Genomic DNA, 13,273 nt, shown 5'->3' on the forward strand with positions numbered 1-13,273 from the left:
AGAAAGTGGTCCATCACAGGCAAAGCCCTCCCCCTCACTAAGCCATGTCCATCGTCAAGGACCCCCACGATCCAGGCCATGCTTTCTTCTCAATACGACAACCGGGCAGAAAGTACAGCAGCCTTGGGTCCTCCACCACCTGGTTCAGGAACCCTACAACCACCAGGCTCCTGATCCAGCTCGGATAACCTCGTGCACCACGACTCTGACCTGATTCCAAAGTCTGCACACTTGCTTTCAAGGACTCTACAGTTTGTCATATTTTGTATCCTGGTTTTCAGTCTTTGTTTATTTATAATTTTTCATAAATTCTATTCTTTTTTGTTATTTTTCTCCAAATCCCTGCAAGAAAATGATTCTCTAGGTAGTTTATGACAACATATTCCATACGGACTTTGATAATTACTTTGACTTCAAAGTTCAAAGTAAATTTATTATCAAAGAATGTATACCATATACTGTATAACCTTGAGATTCATCTTCTCACAGGCAGCCACAAAACAAAGATCCAGAACAGAATCCACGGAAAACCCTACATGACAAATGCTATCAAACATCCAATGTGCAAAAAAAAACAAACTGTACAAGTGGTTGGCTAGAAAAAACTACAGTCTGCAAATTAGTGGATTTGAATGAATCAGGGACAGGGAAAGTAGACAAAAAGAACTAGAGTCTACAAATTAGTGGATTTGAATGAATTATGGATGGGGAAGTTGACAAACCAATTGTCCTTGATTCCCCCATTTTGTGAACTGTGAACTATTTCTGTTACAAAGTTCTACCCTTGTAATAATGATCAGAGGGGCACAGAGAGAATCTGTACTTACCGACAAGTAACCTTTATTGTCTCAAATAAAAGCATGTGGGTTCACAAACTAACTACCTGTGTGCACACCCACTAGAATTCCCTGACACCTTATGGACAGTCAATGAAGAGAAAGGATATTATCTAGAAGAGGTGACTACGCTGGCCAGGCACTCCTCGTGGTCCCGATCTCCACGTTTCCATGGGAGTCCTCCTCATCTGCAACGGTTGGCCTCTGGTTGCTGGGGAATTATTGCCGTTACGTATATGGATTTCGTGACTATTTTAATGTTCCTCATCAGTTGAATTGATGGAACTCCATCCTTTTGCTCAAAGTCACCTGACCTACCTGGGTCACCTTCTTACTGTCTCTAGTCCAGGGCTACAACCAACATTGTTCTATATTTATGCCCCCTAACCTCATGTATTTGTTCCTTTCAACTCTGACTGGTCCAAATCAGTCAATCTAAATAACCCAGAAACTGAGTCTAACGAGATTACAGATTACTTCTTTGTTAGGTCTGACACTTTACATAATAAATAGCTAATGGTCTCAGGTTTAGCAGGTCATTACCTGAAGCTCCTTGTGTCCACATTAAAATGCTCTGTTTAGATTATTCGAGAGTAAGAATCAGTTTAGAGTTTACAAAATGGGGGAAACAAAGACAATTGATTGTCTTTGAACCATGGAGTCTCTGAGAGTGAGTCCACAGCCACAGAGCCAGTTCAGTGCTGAGATAACAGGAGCCCCGGTGGCTGCAGGCCACAGCTGCAGAGTTAATCAGTGCTGAGGTAACACGAGCCCAATGGCTGCAGGCCACAGCTGAGAGTCAGTTCAGTGCTGAGGTAACACAAGAGCCTAGTGGCTGCAGGCCACAGCTGAGAGTCAGTTCAGCACTAAGGTGATACAGGAGCCCAATGGCTGCAGGCCACAGCTGAGAGTCAATTCAGCACTGAAGCGAGTAATGCTTTACAATGTAGTGAGCTGAACACTGATTCATCCTTTGGCCTCAGCCTCAACACCTTAATCTTTTTCATCTGACTCGGCACATAAATATCGGGTCATTTTTCACTCTTAAGCCTGGGCCCCATTGCTTTAACTTTTCAGTAACGATTATCTGTGAATTACTGACTCTCTCAACAGGCACGTGTTATGGCAACAATAGGAGTAACTCGAGGACTGGGAGATCACGATTTGAAGGTTCATTGTTCCAACATCCACATCAAACCTTTCTTGTCCTGCATGCCGGAGGTGAGAGCTATTGATAGATGCTGTCAATAATACTAATTGTATGAGGAAATAACTACCTCAGAGTTACTCGGTAGATATATAAAGAGAATCTGAAACTCCCCCCATCGTGTCCAGTACTTACTTGAGTCGAGGCAGAGCAGGGATTCAAAATAACGGGGTGAATTCCAATGTTGGCTTTGCTTGTGAGAAATACTTGGAATTTCCCTTTTATTCAAACCCAGGGGTTTCTGCTTTTTAACATTTGGAAATTTCAGACTCTGGTTGCATATTGATTTGATAGCCAAACTGTGAATGTGGATTTCTGACTACATATCATGTCCACAAATAGTATCACACTTGTCCACCATCTGCATTTTGAAAATCTCTCCCGTTTACTTAAGACAGGTCCTTTTTCCTGCCATCCCACTCAGCAACAGGCTTGATCAGTCCCGATAGGAGCTCATTAATTCTGGATGGATTATTAGAGTGAATTTAAGAGACTACTAGGCAGGTATATGGAGGAATTTAAGGTGGGGGGGGGTATATGAGAGGCAGGGTTTGAGGGCCAGCACAACATTGTGGGCTGAAGGGCCTGTACTGTGCTATACTACTCTTTGTTCTTTGTATGAGTCTGGAAAGAGAGGGCAATGGTTGCAAGTGGGACGAGTGGGGTGTGAAAAAGGAAGAAAAGAGGGCAAGTGGGGGAAAGGGAGGAAAGGAGGGCTGCTGGGGTTATAAGAGGAACAAAGGTGGGATTCTAGGGAATGGTGGGTGTCTGGGGATGGAGCAAAGAGGAGCTGCTGAAGAAAGGGGAGGCAAAGTACAGCTACTTTCAGAAAGAGGTAGAAAAAAGGGTGCTGTGGATGCAAGAAGGGGAATGGAAGGATACCCAGAGAGGAGGAGGGAAAGAGGAGTGTAGGGGTAGTGGGGGGGGGGGAGAGAAAGTAGGGGAAGAAAGGTTACTGGAAGACTGTGGAGGCCAGACTCTGGGATAGAAGAGATGGAGAGCAAGGCCCAGAAGGATCTTTTTTGAATGGACAGCATCTGTTTTTTTTTCAGAGACCACTTGGGTAACTCAACCCCAGAACTACACCCCTTTACATTTAATGGACTTAACAGTAATGTAGGATGCTATTTTTTTATATATGTACAGCCCAGAACAGACCCTTCTGGCTCACCAAGCTGTGCTGCCTAGCAAGCCACTGATTACACTAGCCTAATCACAGGGAAATTTACAGTAACCAACTAACCCACTAACTGGTACATCTTTGGACTAAGGGAGGAAACTGGAGGAAACCCACACGCGCACGGGAAGAACTTTCTTACAGATGACGCCGGTATTGCTAACTCTGAGCTCCAACGCCCCATGCTGTAATAGTGCCGCGCTAACTGCTACACTACCGTGGCACCCCAAGTATTTCAGTACTAAGGAGCCCTATTAGACTGAGACAATCTGGATATTCATGGAAGGCCATAATGACCTTTTTTTAAGTTCTTGCCGTCCTGTTACATCTGATTCCGTTGCCTCAATTTGCTTCTAATTCAAAGGTCCAGCAGAGGGCAACAGATGCTCTGAGAGAAACAGGAATTCAAGTCGAGTTTGTCATATGCACAAGTATGATGATAAGTACAGATAAACTGAAAGACTTGCAGCAGTATCACGGGCACATAGATACAGACAACATATAAAACATAAATTATATAAAAATACCATTTAGTTAAAAATAGACTGTGCAAGAAGCAAGATCTTAGTGCAAGAAGAAACAAAGACACAATTGAAAGCCATGAAGTGGGCTTGACCTAGACTGGACTTTAAGTAGCAGTTGCACTTTGCTAAAACATTCAGGTTGAATTTTATACTGTCGGAAGGTCTGCACTCTCCTGGAGGTGGGGGACTTTTGATCGGTCTTCTGCACTGTGTGTTCCTTACACTTGGCAACAGTCCACCTCTCCGCTGAAATACCAGAACAAAGCTCATGATCTGCAGACGTGGAAACTCCCTGGAAAGGCACAAGAGAGCCTGAGAACATCTGTGATTCCATTCTTGTTTGAAAGTCCTGTTGAAGATGGATATTTGGTGGGTGGGCACCAATAAACTGGACAATTGAAAATGAGGAGCCTTTAAGTGAAACATTTAGAGAACAGGGGTGAGGTAATGCATGCAGAGGCTGTTGGGGAGATAGATGTAGACTGAGGGAACTGCATTGCTGATATGCCTGGAGACAGGCGTGGTGGTGGTGAATCAGAGCGGATGTTCAGGAAATGCAGGAAATACACTCAGAGTCACTTTATTGGGTACAACTGTATTCCTGCTTGTTAATGCAAATATCTACTCAGCCAATCATGTGGCAGCAACTTAATGCATAAAAGCATGCAGACGTGGTCAAGAGGTTCAGTTGTTGTTGAGACCAAACATCAGAATGGGAAGGAAATGTGATCCAAGTGACTTTGACTGGTGGAATGATTGTTGGCGCCAGACAGGGTGATTTGAGTTATCTCAGAAACTTCTGATCTTCTGGGATTTTCACACACATCAGTGTCGACAGTTTACAGAGGATGGTGTGAAAAACAAAAAAACATCCAATGAGCGGCAGTTCTGTTGGTGAAAATGCCTTGTTAGTGAGAGAGGCCAGAGGAGAATGACCAGACTGGTTCAAGCTGACAGGAAGGCGACAGTAAATCAAATAACCATGCGTTACCACAGTAGTGTGCAGAAGAACATCTCTGAATGCACAACATAGTCAAACCTTGAAGTGGATGGGCTACAGCAGCAGAAGACCACAAACATACACTCTGTGACTGAAGGTACCTAATAAAGTGGCCACTGAGTGTAGGTGTGAGGGCTCCATCAGCAACAGCAGTAGGCCTCATCTTGAGAATTGGTATGGAAGGGATGGAGAAATAGAGGGAAAATGGGATGTTATCTTTACAGGAGGAAGGGGGAAGGTATAGTTGAGGTGGTTACATGAGTAAGTGGATTTATAAAGGATGTCAGTGACAAGTCATTCTCCTGAGGTAGAGATACAGAGATCTGGAAATGGAAGAGTAATGTCAGGTGAATTTGAGGGTAGGGTGGGGAACATGATGAAATGGCTGAACTCTGCATGAATGCATGAAGCAGCACCACTGCAGTGATCAATGTAACACACACAACACGCTGGAGGAACTCAGCAGGTCAGGCAGCATCCGTGGAAAAGATCGGTCGACGTTTCGGGCCGGAACCCTTCGTCAGGACTGTAGAGGGAAGGAGCAGAGGCCCTATAAAGAAGGCGGGGGGAGGGTGGGAAGGAGAAGGCTGGTCAGTTGCAGGTGAGAAACCAGTAAGGGGAAAGATAAAGGGTTGGGGGAAGGGAAGCAGGGAAGTGATAGGCAGGAAAGGTGAAGAAAGAATAGGGGAAAACACAATGGGTAGTAGAAGGATGCGGAACCAAGAGGGAGGTGGTGGGCAGCTGGGGGAGGGGGCAGAGTGACATAGGGATAGAGGAAGGGAAGGGGAGGGAATTACCAGAAGTTGGAGAATTCTATGTTCATATCAAGATCAATGGTATGTGATCAGTGTAGCAAATAAAGAGCTGGGAGGCATGCTGGAAAAAAATTTGCAATAAGGACTATTCCATGTGGCCAACAAAAAAGGCTAAAGTATAACTAGGGCCTATGTGAGTGTCTACTTGCTTTTAGTAGGAAACAGAGGGAATTTTAAGAGAAGTTCTTGAGGGCAAGGAAAAGTTCTGTCTTTGTTCAAGAATGAAATTGAAGACCTTAAGACTATACTGATGAGAATGGAGATGTATAGAGACCGGATGTTCATGGTAGAATTGGGAGCAGGGGAATGTGAAGTTAATGAAATGTTGAAGACCATCAGAGAAGGCCTGGATGGCAATGGAAGGTGTTAGATCTGGAGGGTGGTGGGGTGAAAGGCAAGGACCAAATAAACTGCTCTGTATCGGAGGAACTCACTTCCACCCATTTCCAGGCTTCTGATACCCACCAGGGACCTCCATTCTATCCCACATGACTCTGTTCTCCCCACTCCAATACCCCTCTCAGTCTCTCTTTCCTCTCCCTCGTCTGATTTCACCCTAGCTGTCTTGTCTTCACCGTCCTTCCTGAACTCCCACTCTTCAATGCTGAACAGTCTGTCCTTAGCAGAGGCCTCCTATGCCTGCATCTTACTGGGTTCCAGGCCTGACACGATATCAAGTTATTCCATTGCCTATTTCTTCATCATGAATTCCTCACCGCCCCCCCCCACTCCCCATGATAATCTGTTCTCCCATTTCCAACCTTCCTCTTCCATTTGTACTCCCCCTTCCGCCTTTTACCCTCTCTTGATCTTTTCATTTTCAATTGCCAACTCTTCTCTCATTTGAAGAAGGGGACCTGCATCCACAAGTGGAGAATAAGCAGACAGCTCAAATAAATAAGGGAACTAGAAGTGAACACAAGTAAATGGGTGAATTGAGGAAGGCACCCAAAAGCTGGGTGATAGTTGGTGGGTGGGGGGGGGGGAATTATTGTGTTAGTAAATGGGTGAATTGAAGCAGACCACCAGCTAGTGGGCAAATTGGAGAAAAGTGCCAGTGGATGAATGTATTTGTGTAATGCATCACTGATTTGGTAGAGGTATGCAGGTAAATGAATAAAGTGGAGGAGAATTTGAGGTACGATGCCAGTAAATCAGTGAGTTGTGGGGAGGGCAACTAAAAATGAGTGTATTGGAATGAAGGCAGCAGCGGATGATCTGTGGCGAGCATGCATGGACTTGGAGTGCCGCTCCACAGATAATGTGTGCCTACTTGCAGCAATATGCTGACAACGTTCAGAAATGGCCGACATCTGCATCTGAGCCATGTAATCATTTGTGGGTGAAGTAATTTCCCCGTGACGTCCAAGATACCTACACATCACCAGATTGCCCACCATCAACATCCCAGCCAAAACCTTAACTGGACCATCCACATAAAATAAGGTCGATACGAGATCACCTCAGAGGTCGATATCCTGCAGTGAGTGAATTGCCACTTGACTCCCAAAGTCCACCGTCTGGTGAAAGTGAGTCAGGAGTGTAACAAAATAGTACATTCCAAAATATTGCAGGCCCTGCAAAAGCGTCTCAACTCAAAATATCAATTGTCTATTCATTTCCATGCACGCAGCCTGACGCTGGGTTCCATCAGCGTTTTGTGTGTGTTGCTTTGGATTTTCAGCATCTGCAGATTTTCTCGTGTTTATGTAGCAAAGTATTTTCCAACAATATTCAAGATCCATGTTATTGTAACCAGCTTCATGGTGTGCCTAAACATTCACTCGTCTCTATCACGTAGAAAGAAGAAAACAGGCTGTATGAATAGGGGAAGGCCACTGCTTTTTCAAAGGTTAACTTCATTTGTCACGGTGTACATTGAAATACACCAAGAAATCCGTTGCTTGTGTGAACGACCAGCGCAGTCCAAGGCTGTGCTGGGAGCAGCCCGCAAGCATCATCATGCTTCCAGTGCCAACATACTATGCCCACAACTCACCAACCAAACCTGTAGGTCTTTGGAATGTGGGCGTAAACCAGAGCACCCAGAGGAAATGCACGCGATCCTGGAGAGAAAGTACAGATTCCTTACAGACAGCGTCTGGAATTGAACTTGGGTCACTGGCGTTGTAGGATGTTACGCTAACTACTATGCTACCGCGCCGTTCCTGAGTGCAAGGTCCCTTCCATTTTACATATCACCCTCATTTAAGATTATGCTTTTTGTTCCTGGTTCTAAATCCTGGAATTCCCTATCTAACAGTAACATGAAAGTGTCTTCACAAAAATGAGGTTAAACCTGCCATTGCCATGAGGTTTTGCCATCAATTCCCACATCGCTCAAATTAAGAAATAAGTGAATTAAATATTTAGTGGTCATAAAGGGAATCCATTATGGATTTCAGGAGAAACTTCTTTATCCACAGAGTGGTTACAATGTAAAGCAGCTGCCACAAATAGACGAGGTATATTGCATAGCTGTGTTTGATAGGAGTCTAAAAATGACATTGGGGAAAGAGAAATCAAAGGCTGCATTATGTGGGTGGGATATATAGTTGTATGAACCTGCAGGCTTCAATGGCCTGTCAGTGAGCAGTAAACAGTGTAGCTCTGTGCAACTTGTTCAATAAAATCTTTTGTTATTCCGGCAGGTGAAAGTTTATGATGTGAAAAAATATGAGCATAGTATGGATGATGTTATAGTGATGGGGACAGATGGCCTGTGGGACGTGGTCTCAGATCGAGAGGTGGCTGATACAGTCATTTGCATGCTTTCCAACTGTGATCCTGATGACCCCAACAGGTTTGTGAAATTGATATGGTTTTCCCAAAGTCTTTCTCACAAAATGAAGGTTCGGGACATGAAATTTAGAAACGAGGATGCACTTATTCAGCATCTTTCAGATTCAGATTTACTTATCATGTGCACATCAAAGCATACAGTGAAACGTGTCAAGCGCACACACAGCAGCTGCAGATGTTCTCTTGTTTGTGAGTGAAATGTGCCTTTTGTGTTAACAACCAACATGCCCAAGGATGTACTGCGACGCACATTCCATCACCAAAATATCATGCTTACAGTGTTCAGCAGGACAACACAAACAGAAACAACAACAGAGCAAAATAAGATTTCTTCACTCTGTGTGTATTAAAAAGCTTTACTAGCAGCAGCATAATAACTGCAGTGTAGGTCACCGTGGCAACATAGAAAATGCAAGCCCTAATTTGAGCACAGTAGGCTCTCATGAACACCAATAGATTAATACCCCAACAACCTGTTTAGGTGACTTTAGCTGAGGGATAACTATTGATCAGAACATCAAAGAAAATTTCCCAGCTTTTTCAAGTAAGCCATAGGGTTTTTTTTTTTACTGACCATCTGAAATGGGGGAAAAAAACAAGCCTTAATTGAAAATCTCTCAGCACCAGGGGCAGTGCTGTACTCCTTCAGGACTGCATCAAGGATGTCAGTTTGGACTTTCAGTTTAGTCAACAGAGTGAAGTTTCAGTGGTATATTTCTTAATTCCATTAAGCTTTTCATAGTTCTCTGAACTCAGGCACTCTATTCCAAGAATAATGACCCAGAAAGCCGACACATAAAGCATCCACTGGGACAACAAACGTTCCATGTAAGCACAATCTGCGGCACACTCGCACAAGGAACAGAAGCCTATGTGGTCATCAGATTCTAGCAGCCAATGAGTCTCTGCTTAGTATAAACATGGAAAAAGTTGAATCACTCCTTGTCATTACAATCTTTTATGGATTCATACAAAACAGACAGAGGTCCTTTAGCCTGTGCCAGCTCTTTGAAAGAGTTATCCAATTAGTCCAGTTCCGCCTATTCCCCATAGTCCAACAAATTTATCCTTTCCAAATACATATCTCATTCTTTTCTGAAAGTTGCTATTGAACCTGCTTCCCCTACTGATTTGGACTGTGAACGATATAAAAACAGCTTTCAGCATTAAAAAAAAATTCTCCTCATCTACTCCTTGTTTAAGCGTCCTGTGATTTATTAACCGTCCGTACACTGCCAGCAGCTTTTGCCTAATTATTCCATTAAAATAATTCCCAATATTCCACAATTAAGTCTCTTCCAAACCTTAGCTTCAGGGGACAAAAAGAATCTCACGTCTCGCCAAGTAACTGAAGCTTCTCATCTTGCGTACAGTTTTGGTAAAATGTCTCGTATTTGTAATGCAGAGGTCAAGTGTTGGTCTGCTATTGATGCGGCTGCTGCTCACTATCTGGACTCTGCGGCAGTATTGCTGGAGAAGGAAAAGCTTGCATCTATATAGAGATTTTCATTGAGGCAGAGAATCCCAAGACAATTTACAATTAATGAAACACAACTAATACATTGCCCTTAGTAATCAGACTGTAATATAAACCATTTTTAAATGAGGTGGAAGTATTTAAAAGGTTCTGTAATAGAACCAGTAATTAGAGTTGCCAGGCCTCCAGCATTTTCCTGGAACCATTTAGGAACTGACAAATTAATCTTCAGCGCACTGCAAGGGATCTGGTAGAGAGAGAAGCAAAAGTATTGACTGCTTTCAGCTATAAAAATATTTGAGGTAAGGTGAAAGGATATTGGGCTGAGCACCAAAAAATCATCCAACTGAGCTGCAAGCATTCGGTTGATTTTCAGTTGGCTGTTTGAAACCATGGGTAGGGCTTGTAATATTGGCCATATTGAGTGGATGGGTGGGATTGTAGGGTGGGCAGCATTGTAATGGAAACCTCCCGGAAGGTATTCAAATTGAATTGACAGACTTCTTTGCAAATTGAGAATCCAGCTTGATTTGCTTCCCTCTAAATGAATTTATTCTTTTGTATATTTCTTATCCTATTCCCCATTGAATTTAGAATGTTGCTGAGAAAAATTAATGAAAAATGTCATTATTCAGAATTACTGAAATATGAAACTTTTTTTAAATCTAGGTGTTAGTCAAATCAAGTAGTTCAAATGTTTCTTTATGGAAATCCCAAAACATTTTACAATGAGTGAAGTACACCTAACACATTGTCCTTAGAATCAAGTTGTAATGTAAACCTTATAAAGGAGAAGGGGACATTGGAAAAATTGGGACAAGTCGTACAGTACCTCAGCGTAGATGCATGTCCTTTGGCCCATCTATTATTCTGTCTAGCCCCATTGACCTGCACAGGACCATAGTCCTCCATACCCTTCCCATTCATGCAGTGAAACTTATGTTGAGCGTAAACACCAAATAGCTTAAGTGCCCAACTTGTGCTTTACTTCTGATATGTTTCCATGTAATTCTCCCCACAGGTTCACACTGGCAGCCCAGGACTTGGTGATGAAATCCCGCGGAGTTTTGAAGGACCATGGGTGGAGATTGTCAAATGACAGGCTGGGCTCAGGCGACGACATATCCGTCTTTGTCATTCCTCTTTATGGGCACACGTGATTGGCCTTTGGGGCGACCAATCCTTCAGCTCTGCAAAGACTGGAAAATGGATCTATTCGTCTGTGAATAATGGAAACACAAGAGATTGTATGCTGGAACCTGGAGCAAAAAAAAACACAAAGTTGTGGAGGAACTCGGGCACCATCTGTGGAGGGAAATGGGCAATCTGGTTAATGGACCAGTCCAGATCGAATGTCTTGGCCTGAAGCGTCAACTGTCCATTTCCATCCCCTGATGCTGTCTGACCCATTGAGTCTATAGAATGCAGAACAGTACAGCACGGGAACAGGCAATTTGCCCCATGATATTGTGCAGAGTTCCTACAGCTGATTTTTGCTGCATCCCTAAATAACCTTTTTAAATTGGGTTGTTCCCCACGAGTATAATACAGTATAATCCCTCTTGAAAGCAGGAACTTGCACTTGTGAGTGCCTTTCATAACCTCACAGCATTCCAAAGTGTCTTAAGGTTGTGTAGTCAGTGCAGGAATGTCTGAAATCTGTCTCTCAACTTGCATATTACAAATTCCTAAGAAAATATGATAAATGGTACAGTAAATCAAATTATTGAGCCTTAGTCAAGACCAAATATAAGCATTAACAACCACGTGCACACTCCTGCAGTTTTTCAAGTTTATATCCACCTGAGATGGGCTTGAGTTCAAAATCTTATCCAAAAGACTACATTTCAGTATTGTACTGAGAGTTGGTGTGGTTTGGATTATCAAGTCTCTGGAACAGGGCGTAAACCCTCAACCCTGAGACTGTTAAGGAAGAGATTTTCCACTGAGGTATGCTGACAAATTCCTTATGTACACCGCTAGCTTCTGCAAAGAACTAAATCTTTCAGAATATATCCTGAGACCGGCGACTGATGAGGTTGCAGTACCCTGCTGGGTGCTCATGCTGTTCTGAGATAGTCAAGTTCAAAAGCAAAGTGCTGAGGATGCCGGAGGTCTGAAGTAGAAATAAAAATCCCTGAAAGCTGGTTTCAAACTGACCTCATCTGTGTGCTTTATTATGACTAACCTGCCATCTCTGGATTTTATAGATATTTATGAAGTGAGGGACAATCGACACTCTGTGAATATATAACATTAACACAAATGCTGGAGATGACAGGTATATTTAGACTAGCCACGATTTCCCCTGGAATATCCAGGAATTGAAGATCCAGGATATGGCTTTGAGCAAGATGTCCAAGAGAAAAACTATAATGGGCAAGAATAATGTTCTTTTCTATGAGCACTTTAAAAACTTACTAAAAATGTTAACATGCGAAATTCTGCAGATGCTGGAAATCGAAAGCAACAGTGCTGGAGGGACTCAGCCCGAAACGGCGACAGTTTATTCATTGCCATAGATCCTGCCTGACCTGCTGAGTTCCTCCAGCATTTTGTGTGTGTTACTAAAAATATAGATTGTAAGGAAAAAGACTGGATGAGTAGTTTAAAATGAGGAGCATATGATATAAAGTCAGCGGAGTGGCAACTCAATAGTTCAGAGTCTTAGAATTCATTCAACCAGAAGGAACTAAAGTCATTTCTTTCCCCTATCACCCATCTCCCCAACCCCAAACTTGCCAAGGCAGGATCCAGCTGTTAAATGATAATCACACAAAAGACCGCGGATGCCAGGATCTGGGGCAACAAAAAATCTGTTAGAGGAACTCAGCAGGTTGCTCTTCATCTGTGGACGGATGAGGGAATTGGCACCGATAGTCCTGATGCAAGACTTTGGCCTGAAACATGGACAATTTCTTTCATTCCACAGAGGCTGCTTTACCCAGAATTCCTCCAGCAGATCATTGCCATTAAACGACAAACCCCGAGCTTTCATCTTGCTTAATGCCAACAAGCGCTTGTTCAATGCTGGTTCTAACACGGTTTGGTGACATTGCTTGAGGGATAAACATCAACCAGAACAGCAGGGGAAATTCCCCAGCTTTCTCAAGTAAGCCATGGGATGTTTTATGCTTATCTGAGTTGGAAAAATAGATCTGAATAAACATCTCATTTGAAAGGCCGCCACTGGGACTCCTTTGGGGCTGCATCAGCGATGCCAGTTTGGATTTTCAGCATTCTTTATTTGAAGAAATGAATCTTGACATCGCCAGTGAATGACTCAATTCTAATTTTAAGGGTATGCTGGAAATACGATTAGGATTCCAGCTCTTGTTCACCATCCTGGGATGCCAGATGGGAAACAAGAGATTTAGAATGGCTGAGATGTTGTGTGTGGTAGATCAGCCAAGCGCCATTAAAGAAATATGTTTG

General features: G+C 43.2%; 1 protein-coding gene across 2 annotated transcripts in view; it reads left to right on the forward strand.

Annotated features, from left to right (window-relative positions):
* The window catches only part of LOC140209998 (protein phosphatase 1H-like), a 52,924-nt gene extending 40,931 nt beyond the window's left edge, over positions 1–11,993 (forward strand). For both annotated transcript variants that reach the window (XM_072278717.1, XM_072278718.1), the window contains exons 8-10: positions 1,950–2,057; positions 8,211–8,362; positions 10,860–11,993. In XM_072278717.1, the coding sequence (XP_072134818.1) occupies positions 1,950–2,057; positions 8,211–8,362; positions 10,860–10,998 (399 nt within the window). In that variant the 3' untranslated portion in view covers positions 10,999–11,993. The remainder of the gene's footprint in view (positions 1–1,949; positions 2,058–8,210; positions 8,363–10,859) is intronic.
* The last annotated feature ends 1,280 nt before the right edge of the window (positions 11,994–13,273 follow it).

Source organism: Mobula birostris, chromosome 14 (assembly GCF_030028105.1).
Source record: "Mobula birostris isolate sMobBir1 chromosome 14, sMobBir1.hap1, whole genome shotgun sequence".
In the NCBI taxonomy this organism is placed as follows: domain Eukaryota; kingdom Metazoa; phylum Chordata; class Chondrichthyes; order Myliobatiformes; family Myliobatidae; genus Mobula; species Mobula birostris.